The following is a 23,490-nucleotide window of genomic DNA, read 5'->3' as shown; positions in this document are numbered from 1 at the left end:
TCCACAGAGAGACCAGAGACCAGTCATTCTCCATGACACCACTGTAGTTGTTATGTCCACTGAGAGACCAGAGACCAGTCATTCTCCATGACACCACTGTAGTTGTTATGTCCCCTGAGAGACCAGAGACCAGTCATTCTCCATGACACCACTGTAGATGTTATGTCCCCTGAGAGACCAGAGACCAGTCATTCTCCATGACACCACTGTAGTTGTTATGTCCCCTGAGAGACCAGAGACCAGTCATTCTCCATGACACCACTGTAGATGTTATGTCCCCTGAGAGACCAGAGACCAGTCATTCTCCATGACACCACTGTAGATGTTATGTCCCCTGAGAGACCAGAGACACGTCATTCTCCATGACACCACTGTAGATGTTATGTCCCCTGAGAGACCAGAGACCAGTCATTCTCCATGACACCACTGTAGATGTTATGTCCCCTGAGAGACCAGAGACCAGTCATTCTCCATGACACCACTGTAGTTGTTATGTCCCCTGAGAGACCAGAGACCAGTCATTCTCCATGACACCACTGTAGATGTTATGTCCCCTGAGAGACCAGAGACCAGTCATTCTCCATGACACCACTGTAGTTGTTATGTCCCCTGAGAGACCAGAGACCAGTCATTCTCCATGACACCACTGTAGTTGTTATGTCCCCTGAGAGACCAGAGACCAGTCATTCTCCATGACACCACTGTAGTTGTTATGTCCCCTGAGAGACCAGAGACCAGTCATTCTTCATGACACCACTGTAGTTGTTATGTCCCCTGAGAGACCAGAGACCAGTCATTCTCCATGACACCACTGTAGTTGTTATGTCCCCTGAGAGACCAGAGACCAGTCATTCTCCATGACACCACTGTAGTTGTTATGTCCCCTGAGAAACCAGAGACCAGTCATTCTCCATGACACCACTGTAGTTGTTATGTCCCCTGAGAGACCAGAGACCAGTCATTCTCCATGACACCACTGTAGTTGTTATGTCCCCTGAGAGACCAGAGACCAGTCATTCTCCATGACACCACTGTAGTTGTTATGTCCCCTGAGAGACCAGAGACCAGTCATTCTCCATGACACCACTGTAGTTGTTCTGTCCCCTGAGAGACCAGAGACCAGTCATTCTCCATGACACCACTGTAGTTGTTATGTCCCCTGAGAGACCAGAGACCAGTCATTCTCCATGACACCACTGTAGATGTTATGTCCCCTGAGAGACCAGAGACCAGTCATTCTCCATGACACCACTGTAGATGTTATGTCCCCTGAGAGACCAGAGACCAGTCATTCTCCATGACACCACTGTAGATGTTATGTCCCCTGAGAGACCAGAGACCAGTCATTCTCCATGACACCACTGTAGATGTTATGTCCCCTGAGAGACCAGTCATTCTCCATGACACCACTGTAGTTGTTATGTCCCCTGAGAGACCAGAGACCAGTCATTCTCCATGACACCACTGTAGATGTTATGTCCCCTGAGAGACCAGAGACCAGTCATTCTCCATGACACCACTGTAGATGTTATGTCCCCTGAGAGACCAGAGACACGTCATTCTCCATGACACCACTGTAGATGTTATGTCCCCTGAGAGACCAGAGACCAGTCATTCTCCATGACACCACTGTAGATGTTATGTCCCCTGAGAGACCAGAGACACGTCATTCTCCATGACACCACTGTAGATGTTATGTCCCCTGAGAGACCAGAGACCAGTCATTCTCCATGACACCACTGTAGATGTTATGTCCCCTGAGAGACCAGAGACCAGTCATTCTCCATGACACCACTGTAGTTGTTATGTCCCCTGAGAGACCAGAGACCAGTCATTCTCCATGACACCACTGTAGATGTTATGTCCCCTGAGAGACCAGAGACCAGTCATTCTCCATGACACCACTGTAGTTGTTATGTCCCCTGAGAGACCAGAGACCAGTCATTCTCCATGACACCACTGTAGTTGTTATGTCCCCTGAGAGACCAGAGACCAGTCATTCTCCATGACACCACTGTAGTTGTTATGTCCCCTGAGAGACCAGAGACCAGTCATTCTTCATGACACCACTGTAGTTGTTATGTCCCCTGAGAGACCAGAGACCAGTCATTCTCCATGACACCACTGTAGTTGTTATGTCCCCTGAGAGACCAGAGACCAGTCATTCTCCATGACACCACTGTAGTTGTTATGTCCCCTGAGAAACCAGAGACCAGTCATTCTCCATGACACCACTGTAGTTGTTATGTCCCCTGAGAGACCAGAGACCAGTCATTCTCCATGACACCACTGTAGTTGTTATGTCCCCTGAGAGACCAGAGACCAGTCATTCTCCATGACACCACTGTAGTTGTTATGTCCCCTGAGAGACCAGAGACCAGTCATTCTCCATGACACCACTGTAGTTGTTCTGTCCCCTGAGAGACCAGAGACCAGTCATTCTCCATGACACCACTGTAGTTGTTATGTCCCCTGAGAGACCAGAGACCAGTCATTCTCCATGACACCACTGTAGATGTTATGTCCCCTGAGAGACCAGAGACCAGTCATTCTCCATGACACCACTGTAGATGTTATGTCCCCTGAGAGACCAGAGACCAGTCATTCTCCATGACACCACTGTAGATGTTATGTCCCCTGAGAGACCAGAGACCAGTCATTCTCCATGACACCACTGTAGATGTTATGTCCCCTGAGAGACCAGAGACCAGTCATTCTCCATGACACCACTATAGTTGTTATGTCCCCTGAGAGACCAGAGACCAGTCATTCTCCATGACACCACTGTAGATGTTATGTCCCCTGAGAGACCAGAGACCAGTCATTCTCCATGACACCACTGTAGATGTTATGTCCCCTGAGAGACCAGAGACCAGTCATTCTCCATGACACCACTGTAGTTGTTATGTCCCCTGAGAGACCAGAGACCAGTCATTCTCCATGACACCACTGTAGTTGTTATGTCCCCTGAGAGACCAGAGACCAGTCATTCTCCATGACACCACTGTAGATGTTATGTCCCCTGAGAGACCAGAGACCAGTCATTCTCAATGACACCACTGTAGTTGTTATGTCCCCTGAGAGACCAGAGACCAGTCATTCTCCATGACACCACTGTAGATGTTATGTCCCCTGAGAGACCAAGAGACCAGTCATTCTCCATGACACCACTGTAGTTGTTATGTCCCCTGAGAGACCAGAGACCAGTCATTCTCCATGACACCACTGTAGTTGTTATGTCCCCTGAGAGATGTAATAGGTTTTTCTATGATAAAATCAGTGTTGTTTTTCTAGAAAATCGTGCAATACGTTTTGTCAATGGAGCCTTTATGCTTTGTCTTTTGATTAAAGTTGTGTGTGTCACCCATTACCCAAGGTGTTTAATACCAATTAAATGTATTCCCTTATTAAAAATTTGAATTCTCAATTATGTAAAAAGGTTATCTTTACTTTTATCTGTAGCTATGTGACTGTTTTAGCATTTTGTTTGAGAATGTACTGTAACCAAGCAATAAATACTTACAAAACAATGATACATTTGAAATTTTGTTAACATTTATTTTAAAATTCATCATTATCAATGCATACAAAGTTTCCTTTCAATAAAGTATTTTAGTGCAGGTCCGTTTCTGAGGACCTTGACTTGGTCAAGACTTTCTTTAGATATAGTTGACTCTATCCTAGACACCCAAGACTGTAAAACGGTCAATAAAATAAATTATATTTAATTAACAAACAAGTAAAAGATGTCATGAACATTTTTTTACATAAAAATTGAGAAACTACCCCCCCCCAAAGGAACCTTCAAATAAAATCAGTAAATTAATCACCTTGAAAAGAAAAACTGAACTTCCACAAAGAAAAAGAACAGAACAATTCTCAAAAACAAGCTAATTTAATTACATTAATTTAGTTTTTTCAAAATCACATCCTTTCTCAAAGCTCAGTTCTAAAAGAAACAAAACGCAACAGTGGTTAGAGAGTCTAACCTAGTGGTTAGAGAGTTGGGCCACTAACCAAAAGGTTGCTTGATCAAATTCCCAAGCTGACAAGGTAAAACATCTGTCGTTCTGCTCCTGAACAAGGCAGTTAACCCACTGTTCCTAGGCCATCATTGTAAATAAGAATGTGGTCTTAACTGACTTGCCTAGTTAAATTCAAAAAACATGCTTTTCAACTAATTTCCAGGTTTTCCAGAAATCCTGGTTGGAATATTCCCGATTTTCCCTCTAGATTCTGGGAATCTTCTGACCAGGATTCCAGGAAAACCTGGGAATTTGGGAAAGTTATCTAAATGTTGCAACCGTACACATACTAGAAATCTACCCCAAGCAAAGCTCTGTGACTGCACTGAGGAAACCGTCTAGGAACCATTGAACAGCACTGTGACTGCACTGAGGAAACCGTCTAGGAACCATTGAACAGCACTGTGACTGCACTGATAAAAAGGTCTAGGAACCATTGAACAGCACTCCCCAATCCAAATAAACTACAGTTGCTTCTATCGTACAGGAGAAGAGCTCCGGAGAAATGCTCCCTAGTCAAGAAATAAATAGCTCAGCTCTAAACACCCAACGCTGAACATAGGAGGCGATCAAACATAGTATGGGATCACACTGCTTCCAAATGAAGCTGAAATGGGACACCCATCATTGGTCTACTTATTAAGACTTCCTTGCAGAGACAACATTTGTGCACCATAGGTTATCTTACACCCTTCATCCTCTTTGTCCCTCTGAGGACATCTGGCCAGAGGGGTATACTATAAAAGCAGGATCAATGAGTTAGCCAGCTAACTTGCCTAAACGTTATGAAAATAGCTTTTTATACCTTTAAGCTTGACATGGGCATTGTCCAATTGACTAAACAACCAAAGACACACATATCTAAGTTTAGCTTTTCTTAATGAACCAGAAAATCAATAGTTATTTCTGGTTATTTATCAAAGTTAGATGGTTAACTATGGTGAATTAAAAGATAGCTGGTTAATTGATTCTGCTTTGTATTACCAAAATAGTACCGAAACTATACCAAACACTGTCTCCTGTTTTCAGAGTATTCAGTCCAGTATGAGTTTGATCAGTCTTAGAGACTGCCATGTCAACTCAAGAGTTTGGTGCCTGCCCATTGACTAGCCATTGCCAAAATAAGATGTTGTCCAGTAATCTGCGCTTTTTCGGCCAGGACACTATTTTTCTGCGTTTCAAAAATCAGTCTTTGTTGGCTTTGAAAAAACATTTATCAATCCTATTGCTCATGTTTTTTTCTTTCAAACATGCAATCCCAGCCAAGAGTCCGTGTCGGTTTTTAGAAAATCAAATCTATAAGACTAATGTTCATGTTTCCTCTCAGCTTTTTATGGCTGAGGTCTTTCCAGATCTCTCTCTTTAAAAAAAATGAAGAGTTTCATAACCTCAAGAGAATTCCTGGTTAAAAAAATTGACATAAAAAAGTGTTTAAATTCCAGTTAACGGTCAGAGATTGTTCAGGCCCCCTTGTGGCAGTTCTGGGGTATGATCTTTCCTTTTCTTAAAAAGGTTCTTGAGTTTGGATGACTTCGTGCTTTTGTCTTTGTCCTTTTGGTGCCTCTCGCCTCTCATCTCCGGGGGCAACGTGTTTAGGGACCGGCCGCTCCTCGGGGGCGGAACAGGAGGATTACCTTCTCGCTCTCCTCCTTCCGTGATCAGGTCAGAGGTTGTTGCTGGGGTCGTTGCTGGGGTGATACAGGACTTCTCCAGAATTCCGTCATACACCAGTTCGGTCAGGTGGTCGGAGGTATAAGGGTCAGGGGTCTGGGTTTGTTTCCATGGCGTAGACAATGTGAGGTCAGGTTGTCCGAACTGACCTCGATCCAAAACCTGGGGACCGTAACCCAACTGGGACGACCCAGCATACTCCTCCCTGGAAATCCTCCGTTTGGGGATTTCCGGGGCACTGTCGACCCTGTCCGGGTAGATCTTCCCAGTGGGAGTGTCTATGGATCTGTCAATCTTATCACTGTTTGTTCGTCTGCCAGCGTGAGAGCACATCTCATGGTGTTCGTCTATCGATATCTTCCTCGTGGCGGCAGATGGTGGTTCCACTGGGAACTCTATCTTCTTCCTGAGCATCTTGTGAGAAGAGTTGCTGTCCAGATGAAGGGTCAGTTTGTCTCTGGTCATCGCCATCCTCCTCTGAGCGCTGTCAGCTAAGAAGTCCACCTCCTCTCGGGATATCCTTCTCGTTGGGGTTCCAATGGCCGCCACAATTTCTTCTCTGGGCCTTCCTCTCATGGTGTTGTTGAATGAGACTTCCCCCCTGTTCTCTCTCATCATCTGCCTGGAGCCGGTGTCCAGAGACACACCGATCATGTCTGTAGATAGAAGAGACCTCTTCTTTGAGACGTGAGTCTCCAACGGAACCTCGTGATACTCATCTCTGGATGACTTCCTTGAGACGTTGTCCATCGAACGACCCAAGACCTTTTTGGCTGCTGCGTCGGCGGGGGGGTCCATGGAAGTCTCACTTTTGCCTCTTTGCATTTTCCTTGGAGCAGTGTTGTCCACAGCAGAAGAGTCTGGCTCGTCTTTAGATGATGTCTTCAATGTGGCTTCATCCAAGGAAGCTTCCAGTTCTTCTCTAGATATCTTACAAACGGGGGATTCTGTTCCGGAAGGTTCTGATGACCTTCTGCTGACAGGAGGGGTCCTGTCAGAATAAATTACCTGAGAATCTCTGTAGAGAGAAGGAGAGAGAGAGGGAGGGGAGAGAGACGGGGGGAGAGAGGGGGGAGTGAGGGAGAGTGAGAGGGAGAGAGAGGAAAAGATATATAGAGAGAAAGATTCCATCAAGGTTCACAAAGTTTCAATCATACATTGAAAATACTGTAAGTATACCGTGAGTCACCTTGTAATCAGTGGACACAGAGAAGCGTTGTAGAAAATTGGAATCAGAATTGGAACGTCAGTTTATTTCCTAAATTGACTGAATTGAAACTGTGCGACTCACCCCCTCCGCTGGGCGTTGATGAAGATCTGCTCCTCTTCCTCGAAGCAGGGGAGCGTGGTGTGGATAGGGATAAGGATATCAGGGTCGGAGAAGGAGGATGAGGAAGAGGAGGCGTGTCCAGAACGCCGTTGACGACACACAGTGGAGGTAGAGCCACGAGAGCGAGGGGAGCGCTTCATTGGTGGAACTAGGGTTGCAAAGGGAAGGGAACATTCCCGGTAACTTTTTTTTTTTAAATCCCAGAAAAATGTGGGACACATTTTGGGGACAAATTTTGGGGACAATTTTTTGAATTTTTTTCATTTTATGGAAACCTATTCATGGACAACCTTGCAAAAATAAAACTAAACCTGATTCAACTAAGCAGCTAATCACTTAAACCTTGAATCAGGTATGGCAGTGGTTCTCCAACCTCTCCTCAGGAACCCCAGCCGTTCCAAACCTCTCCTCAGGAACCCCAGCTGTTCCAAACCTCTCCTCAGGAACCCCAGCTGTTCCAAACCTCTCCTCAGGACACCCAGCCGTTCCAAACCTTTCCTGTGGAGCATCAGCCGTTCCAAACCTCTCCTCAGGACCCCCAGCCGTTCCAAACCTCTCCTGTGGAGCTTCAGCCGTTCCAAACCTCTCCTCAGGAACCCAGCCGTTCCAAATCTCTCCTCAGGAACCCAGCCGTTCCAAACCTCTCCTCAGGACCCCCAGCCGTTCCAAACCTCTCCTCAGGAACCCCAGCCGTTCCAAACCTCTCCTCGGGACCCCCAGCCATTCCAAACCTCTCCTCAGGACCCCCAGCCGTTCCAAAACTCTCCTGGGGAGCTCCATCCGTTCCAAACCTCTCCTCAGGAACCCCAGCCGTTCCAAACCTCTCCTCAGGAGCTCCATCCATTCCAAACCTCTCCTGTGGACCCCCAGCTGTTCTAAACCTTTCCTCAGGACCCCCAGCTGTTCCATGTGTTTGATATATTCCAGAGCTAGCACCTGATTCAACGTGTCAACTAATCGTCAAGCCCTTGACTACGTATGGACATGAGATTGGTTGATTGATTACCACGGTGATCCCATAAACATACACTCACTGTGCTGTAAATCTGTTTGCATAAACATGTCTGCTTAAAATGACCACATTATATTTTCATTATATTGACCAACCGAGCGACTGATTGCTATAACCTACCTAAGATGGGTGCTGAGGGGTCTTCCATCAGATCCTCCAGAGAGCCTTGTATTGTTTCATGACAGGAAGGGAAGGTGGGAACAGACACCCTGGGCATTGCCACCCAGTTAGAGTCTGAATACAGCGTGGCTGTCAGGCTGGCCAGGCCAGAGTTCCTGAGGAGAGGGAAACCACACAGACGCTCTATCTGTTGCCAGCGGTGGAGACGCTCCCGTAGGCAGGCCGTGACTTCTGATAGGGCGTTCCTGTGAGGGATGTCAAAAGCACAGTTTACGTCAGCTAGCTGATACAACACACAGGTAAGGACTGTTGTAATACAGTAACATGTCAGCTATGTCAACACAACATACATTAGTTTAGTATGTTACTGTGACACAACAAAGTCAAATCTGTTACAAAAACTCCGTCACAAAACACGTCACAAAAACACGAGAACAGCAACTGCAACTCATAGTTGCGGACCGTGGCACAGATGAATGAATAACAGCACACATGGGAAAACTGAGCTTCTGATGTAATCAAATCAGAAAATAGCCTCCATGAAAGTAAGAGTGAGAGTAAACATGGTTTCTAGTTGAGGTTAGTTACAAGTCCAGTGTCCTGCTTCACATCAGTTCAAAAGACTGAAGAGTGAATGAAGAGACCGCCTGGAAGCTGTGTGGGAGAGCCAGTCAGATCAGCTCAATCAGATCATCCAACTTTAATTCTGCCAATGAGAGGACTACATTAAATATTCTGCATGCTTGGTTAGGATTGGACGAAACGGATGAAAAGTAGATTCATGTCAAGTTAAATGTCCAGTAGTCTCATGTGGAATTCTCGTCATGTCACATTTTTATCGACTGAAATTCAAAGTAATTTGTTACAGTTATGTTTTTTTCTCTCTCTGGTCTCGTTATCCTCATAGTTTTAGTCAGGAAAAATAGGTTGTTATTTTGTCAGAGTTATTGTTGACTAAATTAAGACTGTGTGTGTGTCTGTGTGTGTGTGTGATCTTGTTCTTCTATCCTCGTGGGGACCTGAAATCCCCACGTCCCCATGAGGACAAAAGCTATTTTAAGCTTAGGGGTTAAGGTTAGGAAAAATATGATTTTGAATGGAAATCAATTTTTAGGTCCCCACGAGGATAGAAAAACAAGTGTGTGTGTGTGTCTCTCACTTGGCCTCCAGGATCTTGGTGTCAACATCGTCCAGTGAGGAGCTGTGAGCCACGTGGAACGTCCCCATGAGGGAACTCCTCTTCTTCTTGATCTTCTCTGCCTGGACAGGATATACACATAGCAATATGAGGTCACATCCTGCTGTTCATGTCCACACCAGGGGTTAATATGGAGGATAGATTACTTGTTTAATGCATTATCCTGGTCATGTCCACACCAGGGGTTAATATGGAGGATAGATGACTTGTTTAATGCATTATCCTGGTCATGTCCACACCAGGGGTTAATATGGAGGATAGATGACTTGGTTAATGCATTATCCTGTTCATGTCCACACCAGGGGTCAATATGGAGGATAGATTACTTGTTTTATGCATTATCCTGGTCATGTCCACACCAGGGGTTAATATGGAGGATAGATGACTTGTTTATTGCATTATCCTGGTCATGTCCACACCAGGGGTTAATATGGAGGATAGATGACTTGTTTAATGCATTATCCTGGTCATGTCCACACCAGGGGTTAATATGGAGGATAGATGACTTGGTTAATGCATTATCCTGTTCATGTCCACACCAGGGGTCAATATGGAGGATAGATGACTTGTTTTATGCATTATCCTGGTCATGTCCACACCAGGGGTTAATATGGAGGATAGATGACTTGTTTAATGCATTATCCTGGTCATGTCCACACCAGGGGTTAATATGGAGGATAGATGACTTGGTTAATGCATTATCCTGTTCATGTCCACACCAGGGGTCAATATGGAGGATAGATTACTTGTTTTATGCATTATCCTGGTCATGTCCACACCAGGGGTTAATATGGAGGATAGATGACTTGGTTAATGCATTATCCTGTTCATGTCCACACCAGGGGTCAATATGGAGGATAGATGACTTGTTTTATGCATTATCCTGGTCATGTCCACACCAGGGGTTAATATGGAGGATAGATGACTTGTTTAATGCATTATCCTGGTCATGTCCACACCAGGGGTTAATATGGAGGATAGATGACTTGTTTAATGCATTATCCTGGTCATGTCCACACCAGGGGTCAATATGGAGGATAGATGACTTGTTTTATGCATTATCCTGGTCATGTCCACACCAGGGGTTAATATGGAGGATAGATGACTTGTTTAATGCATTATCCTGGTCATGTCCACACCAGGGGTTAATATAGAGGACAGATGACTAGTTTAATGCATTATCCTGGTCATGTCCACACCAGGGGTTAATATGGAGGATAGATGACTTGTTTAATGCATTATCCTGGTCATGTCCACACCAGGGGTTAATTACAGCCCCTATGTTCTTTCTTCCCATGTGAAGTCAGTGAACAGTCAATCAGTTGAATCAATAAACTGATTTATAGGTTTTACGTCTCTCTCCTACCTCCTCCTTTGCGGTGGCCAGTTGCAGCTCAGCGCTGTGTTTCTTGATGTTGTAGTACTGGACCAATCAACCAACGGATCAACTAATCCACCAACCAACTAATCCACCAACCAATCAACTATTCCACCAACCAACCAACCAATCAACTAATCCACCAACCAACTAATCCACCAACAAATCAACTAATCCACCAACCAACCAACTAATCCACCAACCAACCAACTAATCCACCAACCAACCAACTAATCCACCAACCAACCAACCAACCAACCAACTAATCCACCAACCAATCAACTAATCCACCAACCAACCAACTAATCCACCAACCAACCAACTAATCCACCAACCAACCAACAAACCAACTAATCCACCAAAGAACCAACCAACTAATCCACCAACCAACTAATCCACCAACCAACTAATCCCCCAACCAACCAATGAATCAACTAATCCACCAACCCACCAACCAACCCACCAACCAACTAATCCACCAACCAACTAATCCCCCAACCAACCAACCAATCAACTAATCCACCACCCAACTAATCCACCGACCAACTAATCCACCAACCAACCAACTAATCCACCAACCAACAAACCAACTAATCCACCAACCAACTAATCCACCAACCAACTAATCCCCCAACCAACCAACCAATCAACTAATCCACCACCCAACTAATCCACCGACCAACTAATCCACCAACCAACCAACTAATCCACCAACCAACAAACCAACTAATCCACCAACCAACTAATCAACCAACCAACTAATCCACCAACCAACTAATCCACCAACCAACTAATCCACCAACCAACCAACCACCCAACTAATCCACCAACCAACTAATCCACCAACCAACCAACCAACTAATCCACCAACCAACTAATCCACCAAATAATCAGTAGTCTCCAATTAATCTAACCAACCAACCAACTAATCCACCAACCAACTAATCAACCAACCAACTAATCCACCAACCAACTAATCCACCAACCAACTAATCCACCAACTAATCCACCACCCAACTAATCCACCAACCAACTAATCCACCACCCAACTAATCTACCAACCAACTAATCCACCAACCAACCACCCAACTAATCCACCAACTAACTAATCCACCACCCAACTAATCCACCACCCAACTAATCCACCACCCAACTAATCCACCAACCAACCAACTAATCCACCAACCAACTAATCCACCAAATAATCCACCACCCAACTAATCCACCACCCAACTAATCCACCAACCAATTAATCCACCACCCAACTAATCCACCAACCAACTAATCCACCACCCAACTAATCCACCACCCAACTAATCCACCACCCAACTAATCCACCAACCAACCAACCAACCAACTAATCCACCAACCAACTAATCCACCAAATAATCCACCACCCAACTAATCCACCACCCAACTAATCCACCAACCAACTAATCCACCACCCAACTAATCCACCACCCAACTAATCCACCACCAAACTAATCCACCACCAAACTAATCCACCACCCAACTAATCCACCAACCAACTAATCCACCACCCAACTAATCCACCACCCAACTAATCCACCAACCAACTAATCCACCAACCAACCAACCAACTAATCCACCAACCAACCAACCAACTAATCCACCAACCAACTAATCCACCAACCAACTAATCCACCAACCAACCAACCAACTAATCCACCAACCAACCAACCAACTAATCCACCAACCAACTAATCCACCAAATAATCAGTAGTCTCCTACCTCTTCCTTGGCTACGTTGAGCTGCAGCTCAGCACTGTGTTTCTTGATGTTGTAGTACTGGACCTCCACCTCGTGGGTCAGCTGTAGCCAGAGCTGTAGGGCCTCCGGGACAGACCAGTAAGCCATCATGTCCTTCTCTGCCTTCTTTAATGCTCCCCGAACCTAGATACACACACACAGTCGCACACACACACAGGAACACACACACACACAGGCACACACACACACACAGGCACACACACAGGCACACACACAGTCGCACACACACACACAGGCACACACAAACACACAGGCACACACACAGGCACACACACAGGCACACACACAGGCACACACACAGGCACACAAACACACAGGCGCACACAAACACACAGGCACACACAGGCACACACAGGAACACACAGGCACACACACAGGCACACACACAGGCACACACACACAGGCACACACAGGCACACACACAGGCACACACACAGGCACACACACAGGCACACACAGGCACACACACACGCAGGCACACACACAGGCACACACACAGGCACACACACAGGCACACGCAGGCACACACACACGCAGGCACACACACAGGCACACACACAGGCACACACACGCACACACACAGGCACACACACAGGCACACACACAGGCACACACACAGGCACACACACAGGCACACACAAACACACAGGCACACACAGGCACACACAGGAACACACAGGCACACACACACAGGCACACACACAGGCACACACAGGCACACACAGGCACACACACAGGCACACACACAGGCACACACACAGGCACACACAGGCACACACACACGCAGGCACACACACAGGCACACACACAGGCACACACACGCAGGCACACACACAGGCACACACACAGGCACACACACAGGCACACACAGGCACACACACACGCAGGCACACACACAGGCACACACACAGGCACACACACGCACACACACAGGCACACACACAGGCACACACACAGGCACACACAGGCACACACACACGCAGGCACACACACAGGCACACACACAGGCACACACACGCACACACACAGGCACACACACAGGCACACACACAGGCACACACAGGCACACACAGGCACACACAGGCACACACAGGCACACACACAGGCACACACACAGGCACACACACAGGCACACACAGACACACACAGGAAAAGGGTTAGAGATTTTGATTGATTGATGGATGGCCCGTTTTCACCACCAGCCTTGACCCAATACTGATAGCGTTTCCTACACTGTGGACTTGCTTCACACAGGAGATGGAACTGGTTAACAAATAGCATGTGTTTGGAAGATCAAAGGCGGTTAAAGGCCCACTCCTTAATTTGAAAAAACCCTCCAAACTGCCCTGCCACTTGGTTAGCTCTAAAGCTGAGGGCTGATGCAGGAGAAATGGAACCACTTAAACTGGACACAAGGAAAACCCTACCCGCTCCAGCTCCTCCTCTACACATCTGAGTCAGCTCAGTTTGGGTTAAGAGTTAGCTTAGGTTAGGTAATGCTAGGTTAGGCAAGGCAAGGTTAGGTTAGGTTAGGATAGGTTAGGATAGGTATGGTAAGGTTAGGTTAGTTTAGGTTAGGTTAGGTAATGCTAGGTTAGGCAAGACAAGGTTAGGTTAGGTTAGGTAAGGTAAGGTTAGGTTAGGTTAGGTAAGGTAGGGTTAGGTTAGGTAAGGTAGGGTTAGGTAAGGTTAGGTAGGGTTAGGTTAGGTTAGGTTAGTTAAGGTTAGGTTAGGTTAGGTTAGGTTAGGTTAGGTTAGGTTAGGTTAGGTTAGGTTAGGTTAGGTAAGGTAAGGTTAGGTAAGGTTAGGTTAGGTAAGGTTAGGTAAGGTTAGGTTAGGTTAGGTAAGGTTAGGTTAGGTTAGGTAAGGTTAGGTAGGGTTAGGTTAGGTTAGGTAGGGTTAGGTTAGGTTAGGTTAGGTTAGGTAGGGTTAGGTAAGGTTAGGTAGGTTTAGGTTAGGTTAGGTTAGGTAGGGTTAGGTAGGGTTAGGTAGGTTTAGGTTAGGTTAGGTTAGGTAGGGTTAGGTTAGGTTAGGTTAGGTAAGGTTAGGTTAGGTAAGGTAGGGTTAGGTAGGGTAGGGTTAGGTAGGTTTAGGTTAGGTAGGGTTAGGTTAGGTTAGGTTAGGTAAGGTAGGGTTAGGTAGGGTTAGGTTAGTTAAGGTTAGGTTAGGTTAGGTTAGGTAGGGTTAGGTAGGGTTAGGTTAGGTAGGGTTAGGTAGGGTAGGGTTAGGTAGGGTTAGGTAGGGTAGGGTTAGGTAGGGTTAGGTTAGGTAGGGTTAGGTTAGGTTAGGTAAGGTAGGGTTAGGTAGGGTTAGGTTAGTTAAGGTTAGGTAGGTTAGATTAGGTTAGGTTCTCTACCTGCTCCAGCTCCTCCTCTGCATATCTCAGTCTGCTCAGTTGACTGACGGCTCCAGCTCTCAGCTGATGGAGTCTGTGTGCCTCCTCCTGGGCTCCCATGATCTCATCCCTCATCTTCTCCTCCAGGTTCTGTTTCTCCTCCGCCACGTTACGCTTCTCCTCCTGGGCCTGCTCCAGCCTGGTTTCAGGACGGGTCACGCGTTAGTAGGACAGCAGCAAAGACACACACACACACACGGAGGTAAGCAGGACAAACACATACATTATCAGGAAACATTTAAACACACACACACACACACACATTAGCAGGAAACACACATAACAGTACTCCTCAACCCTCCAATACACACACAGTTATAGACACTCACTGTTCCTGTAGTTCTCTGAGGCTGAGCTCAGCACTCTGCAGACTCTCCAGGTCCTTCATTATCTTGGAGATGTGAACTTTAGAAGCTTTGTTCTGGACCTGGGAGAACCAGCAGCCTCCTACACCCATCATCACAGAAACTAGCAGCAACAAGTCCTTCATGTAGTTATGGGGTGGGCCTGGAGGAGGAGGAGGAGGAGGAGAGGAGGAGGAGAGGAGGAGGAGAGGAGAGGAAGGGGGAAGAGGAGAAAGATGATTTCATTTGTTTAGAGCTTTTCAATATAATCAGTGGACATGAGCAAATGCACAAAGTGTGTGTGTGTGTGTGTGTGTGTGTGTGTGTGTGTGTGTGTGTGTGTGTGTGTGTGTGTGTGTGTGTGTGTGTGTGTGTGTGTGTGTGTGTGTGTGTGTGTGTGTGTACTGTCTACACACGTATAGGAGCACCAAACAGCACCACGTCCAGAGCCTTGATGTTGAGTTTCTGTTTGTCTCTCTGGTCCAGGATCTTCAGCTGGCCACTCAGGAACGACGGCTCATTGGCTGCTATCCTGCACACATCACAACAACACCAGCTCTGATTAGACGAGAAAACTAAAGTGTTCTGATTGGATCTTTCTACATCTGATTGGACTGTGTTTCTCTTTCTGTTCTGTTGTTATTAAGCGTTTTAATTAGACAAATTGAGCTGCTTCGGATTTGTTTGTAATTGTATAGTAATGACTCAAAATCTACCAAATGGACATTGTAACTAGGGTGTGTTACCTGATTGACCAGTAAGTTTCAGTAAGAAGCTTTCTGATTGGCTGTGCCCACCAGGAAGAGCCTCTCTGAGGTTTCTGATTGGCCGTTCTCACCTGGGGAGGGTGTTGCCGTTGACTCTGAAGTCTTTAAAGTTCTTCTCGTACTGAGGCAGCTCTACAAACTCCCTGAGCCACCTCAACACCTCATCCTGAGTCCAGTTATGGACTGATAGAGAGAGGAGGAGGGGGAGAGAGGGAGGGGAAAGGAGAGAGAGCACGAGGGAGAGAGGTGGGAGGGGAAAGGAGAGAGAGGAGGAGGGGGAGAGAGGGAGGGGAAAGGAGAGAGAGGAGGAGGGGGAGAGAGGGAGGGGAAAGGAGAGAGAAGAGGAGGGGGAGAGGGGGAGGGGAAAGGAGAGAGAGGAGGAGGGGGAGAGGTGGGAGGGTTTGGTAATGAAGAAACTGTGAATGTAATAACATATTGCATAATCACACACACACAACGTACCTTCTGAGAACTTCCAGCCCCTCCATAGTTCTTCTATGGTGATGTGTTGGTCCTCTCTGTGAAGATTGCTGTGTTTGTTGGTCTGCTGCTGCTTCATGTCCTCGATGATGAACTACACAGCCAAGACACACACACACACACACACACACAGGATTATGAAAAGCTTGCAGCTTAATGTCAAAAGGTAAACGTCTAACACACACAGAGGGACGCACACACACACACAGAGGGATACACACACACACACACACACACACACACAGAGGGATACACACACACACACACACACACAGGATTATGAAAAGCTTGCAGCTTAATGTCAAAAGGTAAACGTCTAACACACACACACAGAAGGATAAACACACACACAGATACACACACACACACACACACTTAACCAACCACACACAACCACGCATGTCTAATAAACAGTCCACACATCCTTAACCTTTCTAACTTTCCACATTAGTTTGACGACTGTCAACTGTACCAATGATAAGGACCAAGACGTTTTAGTTTAGAGATAAAATAGACTGGGTGTCTGTGTATGTGTGTGTGCGTGTGTGTGTGTGTGTGTGTGTGTCTGTGTGCGTGCGTTCCACCATCTTGGAATCTATCCTTGGCTGTAATTCGATTCTTCATGTGATGGGGACAGGAATATCAGCCACCTTCCCCTCCCATCTCCACGGTAACAGCAACCCAATCCCATGGATCATCTAGCCCTGGGTGACATTCTGATGAGTTCTGGAGTTCTGGGACAAACAGTCCAACATTCTACACTTCTAATCTGGAGTCACTTATTCTAAAGGGGTTCTAGTGTCTGTGGCTTAAACAAACTAACAGGACAGGAATCATAAGACAGACAGACTGGACAACAGATGGTAGGGGTCTGACTGGTCGACGAGGATATACACACAGCATGTAACTGTATAAAGACCCCTACCATCTGTTGTCCAATCAAAACACACCTGAATCCCTCCTCCATGGTTACCGTACCTCCACGCTCTCCTCCACCTCTATCCCTCCATCCTGGTCGTCATCCATCTCTCTGTGGATGTTCCTCAGACCCTCCAGACTGTATCGGTCTGCCTCGTTCATACAGGGAGGTGACACCACCAGGCATGGGTCTATAGAGACGGTCAATCAATACATTTATCAATATGTTAGGTAGCCCTTTCCTGCAGTCAATCACCAAAAGTGCCCTCTAGTGGCCTCATGGTGGAATGTTATTCATGTTTTTCAGAATTAGTTAAAAAAGCAAAATTAACTGACAAAAATCTGGTGTTTCTATGTCAAACTGTTTTGTTATAGTTCAGTCTTCAGTGATGTATATAAAATGTAATATTGGGATGAAAACTCTAAATGTAATACATTTCAGCTGTATATCTGACATGATACAGGTGTCTTATTATGTTTAAGTCCATAAACATGTGTGTGATGTGTATACTTTTGTTTCAAAGTAGATTTGTTTTAGACTACCAAGAAACACTCTGTGTGACCCTGATTTAGCCCACTGCAGTACAAGGTTTATCAATATACACTACATGACCAAAAGTATGTGGACACCTGCTTGTCGAACATCTCATTCCAAAATCATGGGCATTAATATGGAGTTGGTCCCCCCTTTGCTGCTTTAAACTTCTTTGGGCTAGGGGGCAGTATTTTCACATCCGGATAAAAAACGTACCCGATTTAATCTGGTTACGACTCCTGCCCAGTAACTAGAATATGCATATAATTATTGGCTTTGGATAGAAAACACCCTAAAGTTTCTAAAACTGTTTGAATGGTGTCTGTGAGTATAACAGAACTCCTATGGCAGGCAAAAACCTGAGAAGATTTCATGCAGGAAGTGGCCTGTCTGACAAGGTGTTGTTGTTCTTGCTTCTGTTTATTGAAGAGTCAGGATCTTAGCTGTAACGTGACACTTCCTACGGCTCCAATAGGCTCTCAGAGCCCGGGAAAAACCTAAACGATGACGAGGCAGCCTCAGGCTGAAACACATTATCGCCTTTTCCAAGTGGCCCATCAGAGGACAATGGAATTAGGCACGTGCCCGATTCGACCCCGTGCAGTATTTTCCTTCGGCTGTTTACCTAATTGCTGATTCCCGGTCGGAATATTATCGCTTTTTTACGAGAATAATGGCATAAAAATTTATTTTAAACAGCGGTTGACATGCTTCGAAGTACGGTAATGAAATATTTAGAAATCTTTTGTCACGTTATGCGCCATGCGCACGACCGTTATTTACCATTGGGCTAGTGTCTAGAACGCACGAACAAAACGTCGCTGATGGAACATAACTATGGATTATTTGGGACCAAACCTACATTTGTTATTGAAGTAGAAGTCCTGGGAGTGCATTCTGACGAAGAACAGGAAAGGTAAGACCATTTTTGTTATAGTAAATGTGATTTTGGTGAGTGCTAAACTGGGTGGGAGTCTAAATAGCTAGCCCTGTGATGCCGGGCTATCTACTCAGAATATTGCAAAATGTGCTTAATCCGAAAAGCTATTTTAAAATCGGACATATCGAGTGCATAGAGGAGTTCTGTATCTATAATTCTTAAAATAATTGTTATGCTTTTTGTGAACGTTTATCGTGAGTAATTTAGTAAATTGTTAGTAAATTCCCCGGAAGTTTGCGGGGGGTATGCTTTATCTGAACGTCACATGCTAATGTAAAAAGCTGGTTTTTGATATAAATATGAACTTGATTGAACAGACATGCATGTATTGTATAACATAATGTCCTAGGAGTGTCATCTGATGAAGATCATCAAAGGTTAGTGCTGCATTTAGCTGTCTTCTGGGTTTTTGTGACATTATATGCTAGCTTGAAAAATTATAATTTTATATGCTAGCTGATTATTTCTGGCTGGGTACTCTGCTGACATAATCTAATGTTTTGCTTTCGTTGTAAAGCCTTTTTGAAATCGGACAGTGTGATTAGATTAACGAGAGTCTTGTCTTTAAATAGCTGTAAAATAGTCATATGTTTGAGAAATTGAAGTAATAGCATTACAAAGGTTTTGAAAATCGCGCCACAGGATTCAACTGGCTGTTACGTAGGTGGGACGAATTCGTCCCACTGGTCCCATAGAGGATAACAGCCTCCACTCTTCTGGGAAGGCTTTCCACTAGATGCTGGAACATTGCTGTGGGGACTTGCTTCCATTCAACCACAACGCATTAGTGAGGTTGGGTACTGATGTTGGGCGATTAGGCCTGGCTCGCAGTTGGAGTTCCACTTCATCCCTAAGATGTTAGATGGGGTTGAGGTCAGGGCTCTATGCAGGCCAGTCAAGTTCTTCCACACCAATCTCGACAAACCATTTCTGTATGGATCTCGCTTTTTGCATGGAAGCATTATCATGCTGAAACAGGACAGCATCTTCTAGAATGTCATTGTATGCTGTAGTTTCCCTTCACTGTAAGTAAGGGGCCCAAACCATGAAGAACATCCCCAGACCAGTATTCCTACTTCACTAAACTTAACATTTGGCACTACACATTGGGGTAGCTAGCGTTCTCCTGGCATCCGCCAAACCCAGATTCATCCATCGGACTGCCAGACAACGAGTTTCCACTGTTCCAGAGTCCAATGTAAGCAAGCTTTACACCACTCCAGTAGCTAAAGGGTTAAGGTTAGGGTTAAGGTTAAGAGTTAACCCTTTATTCTACGGTCAAGGTTAGGGGAAGGATTAGCTAACATGCTAAATTGTTGCAAAAGTAGCTAAAAAGTAATAAGGACTTGCAAAGTTGCTAATTAGCTAAAAATGCTAATTGTCCATGATGAGATTCGAACATCCCCACCCATCCTCCCCAACCAAGCAACGTTGATCGTTTGTCTTAAGTAACCTACTGTGTCTTTATCTGTGATTGAAATTCCCTGTATACAAAATCGTGTAGTGCGCACGAAAAACATTACACTTGTAATCTGTGAAATTAGGTTGTGTGAATAGAGTTACATGGTTTGTTAAATTCTAAAGTGACACATCTATGTCACAACGCAATTCCGTCATCATGGAATTGCCCCAGTCCAAACCACACCTCTGGTCCTTGCCCTGCCGAAGTGCTCATGTCCAATTCTCAATGTCCAGTGGCGCCCTGTGTCTGAATGTGTCAATTAAGATGATCCATCCCGCATCCAGCAATGTTCGGCTACAAACAGCTGCTAGACTACTGCATGGCAAGAACACCATGCCACTCCACACCTGTGTCCATCTCCAATGCCCAGTGTCCCAGTGACTATAGAACGATAGGACCAGTGACCGAAGAGGTGTTGATAAAACGGTACATTTCCACCACGCCAGTTTGTTTCTCAACATTGATGACTCCCCCGTAACACCGAGCTCAGATAACCGCTGAGTGCGCAAAACACGTGCATAACAGTTAACGGTTGTCACTCCCTGTCTCCGCGAGATCCTGCTTCAGGCCACACATTGCCCTGTGGTTGGAATAACTTCTCTTGATGAATCAAAGATCTGCAGACCTGGGCCAAATAAATGTAGCTAGTTTAGTTGCGCCTGGATTTACTTTTGGGGATATACCACAGGTTCCGTTACACCGGGCAAACTGCGCACAGCTCAATGATTAGAACGCGTTGATGCTCTTTGACCCAGATCTGCACTGATCTGACTCAAGTCAATCAAATGTATTCATAATCAATCAAATGTAATCAAATCCAATGTATTTATAAAGCCCTTCTTACATCAGCGGAAGTGCAGCAGAACGGCTGAAGTGGTTGTGTTTCAACTACATATGTGGACCCTGTCCTATTAACCTGTCCTATTCACCTATCCTATTCACCTGTCCTATTCACTTATCCTATTCACCTATCCTATTCACCTGTCCTATTCACTTATCCTATTCACCTATCCTATTCACCTATCCTATTCGCTTATCCTATTCGCTTATCCTATTCGCTTATCCTATTCACCTATCCTATTCACCTATCCTATTCACCTATCCTATTCACCTATCCTATTCACTTATCCTATTCGCCTATCCTATTCGCCTATCCTATTCGCCTATCCTATTCGCCTATCCTATTCGCTTATCCTATTCACTTATCCTATTCACTTATCCTATTCACTTATCCTATTCACCTGTCCTATTCACCTATCCTATTCACCTATCCTATTCACCTGTCCTATTCACTTATCCTATTCACCTATCCTATTCACTTATCCTATTCACCTATCCTATTCACTTATCCTATTCACTTATCCTATTCACTTATCCTATTCACTTATCCTATTCGCCTATCCTATTCGCCTATCCTATTCACCTATCCTATTCACTTATCCTATTCGCCTATCCTATTCGCCTATCCTATTCACTTATCCTATTCACTTATCCTATTCACTTATCCTATTCGCCTATCCTATTCACCTATCCTATTCACTTATCCTATTCACCTATCCTATTCACCTATCCTATTCACTTATCCTATTAACCTGTCCTATTCACTTATCCTATTCACCTATCCTATCGTTGCTAGATCCATGTTGGAGCAGGGTTTACTTCGAGGTAATGAGGGCGTATGGACGCATTGTTAGGCTACGGCTCTCCACGCTTATTGTCACCGTCAGTCATTCGGGGATCATTTTTACCTGTCGAGTCGAACACCGTTCTTTGGCCGGCAAAGGTGAGTCCGAGTTCCGGGTCATTGTGGTGGTAGCTGCTGTCCTGGATGATGCCCTGCGAAGCCTCGAATAAGACCCCGCGGAGCAGAAGGAGGAGAACCGGGGAAAGGAGCAACATCATGGGGTTAAGAGAAACTCTCACCCCGGTGGGAGCGAGAGAACCGGGAGAAGATCCACAAAAACAGATGTAGGCTACACAAACCCGGTTGGTTAACGATGTCAACTGCCAACACTCACATGCACCACCGTGCGCAAGTGTTACGCGATCAGATTGAGCTATTAACCGAACCGTTATTCAGAGATGTGACGCTAATGATTGGGTTCTGGTGGAGAAACTAACCAAGGGGGTATGGTGAAATATTCGATAACATTATAAAACAACTCATCCGTTACATTAAAACTCCAGAAAGGGTTCGAATTATTTTAATCCTTATCATGGGTTACAAAAAAAAGAATGGTTTGAATCCAAGATTATTATATCCAATAAGAAAATCCAATAGAAACTTCGACAGCAAGGAAATCTGAGTGAGACCGAAGCTCTCTCTCCACAAATTAAATCCACGGATTGAGAGATCAAAAGTCGAGCGTTCCAAAATTCCAAATCCAGTTCCAAAGTTCTAAATCCAGTTCCAAAGTTCTAAATCCAGTTCCAAAGTTCTAAATCCAGTTCCAAAGTTCTAAATCCAGTTCCAAAGTGCACTGAAAGTTCTTTGATCACAGTTCAATATCCTGTCAAATACTGCAGTCATATACTATAACTCTTTATAGACATGTCAACTCTCTCCAGTTTTCCATATATATATATATATTTTCTCTTGCTCTCTCGTCGTGACGATCTTGCGAGAAACTGTCACACACACACGCAGAGATTAAATGACACTGAGGCTAGTTGTCCCTCCCGAGTCCCAGCAGCTTGCACAAACACTCAGAAACACATTTTTTCCGGTCATCCCTTGACTGCGTGTCTATTGGATCCGTTTGTGCACGCGTGTATGCGTGCGTCAAGGCTAATTCCCGACTGTTTATGCATGTTTCCCCAGACCTGAGGGTCATGTGGATGGGATTAACCAGTGTTTGGACACCTGTTAAAAGGCCTTCTCTGATGACGTCTATATCAGACACAGTAGGCTATTTGATGCAGTTAGAAATACTTGTAAATGGCTGCATTCTTCACACGCGCACACTGACGCGGAGACAAACCCACTGATGAACACAGCAAGCGGACGAGGACGTCTCTCTCTCTCTCTCTCATTAGAGGAACAGGGTGTCGTCTTTCTCCCGGGAACCCCCCTGAGAGCCTAAAAATAAAAAGGGGCCGGCTTTGGAGGTGACCTTTACCCTGT

General features: G+C 45.3%; 1 protein-coding gene across 1 annotated transcript; it reads right to left on the bottom strand.

Moving 5' to 3' along the window:
• Positions 1 to 3,533: 3,533 nt before the first annotated feature.
• LOC115187366 (stromal interaction molecule 2-like) lies at positions 3,534 to 23,374 on the bottom strand. Its single transcript, XM_029746433.1, has 12 exons — positions 22,115 to 23,374; positions 17,490 to 17,620; positions 16,494 to 16,605; positions 16,103 to 16,214; positions 15,681 to 15,796; positions 15,250 to 15,427; positions 14,882 to 15,059; positions 12,487 to 12,648; positions 9,318 to 9,418; positions 8,159 to 8,403; positions 6,988 to 7,174; positions 3,534 to 6,714 (listed from the first exon to the last, which is right to left on the bottom strand). Exons 1-12 carry the CDS (start codon positions 22,266 to 22,268, stop codon positions 5,475 to 5,477), a joined length of 2,916 nt encoding a protein of 971 aa, XP_029602293.1. The 5' UTR covers positions 22,269 to 23,374; the 3' UTR covers positions 3,534 to 5,474.
• Positions 23,375 to 23,490: the final 116 nt, after the last annotated feature.

The sequence above is a fragment of the Salmo trutta genome, unplaced genomic scaffold (assembly GCF_901001165.1).
Source record: "Salmo trutta unplaced genomic scaffold, fSalTru1.1, whole genome shotgun sequence".
Lineage (NCBI taxonomy): Eukaryota > Metazoa > Chordata > Actinopteri > Salmoniformes > Salmonidae > Salmo > Salmo trutta.
Note: the sequence above shows the minus strand (reverse complement) of the source record. Positions and strands in the feature narration are given on the sequence as shown.

Coding starts and splice junctions, on each gene's coding strand:
- LOC115187366 (XM_029746433.1), bottom strand. CDS start 22,268: ATGATGTTGCTCCTTTCCCCGGTTCTCCTCCTTCTGCTCCGCGGGGTC. Junction 15,797..16,102: donor AACGGCAACACCCTCCCCAG/GTGAGAACGGCC, acceptor TGATGTGTGCAG/GATAGCAGCCAATGAGCCGT. Junction 15,060..15,249: donor CTCAGAGAACTACAGGAACA/GTGAGTGTCTAT, acceptor TCCTGAAACCAG/GCTGGAGCAGGCCCAGGAGG.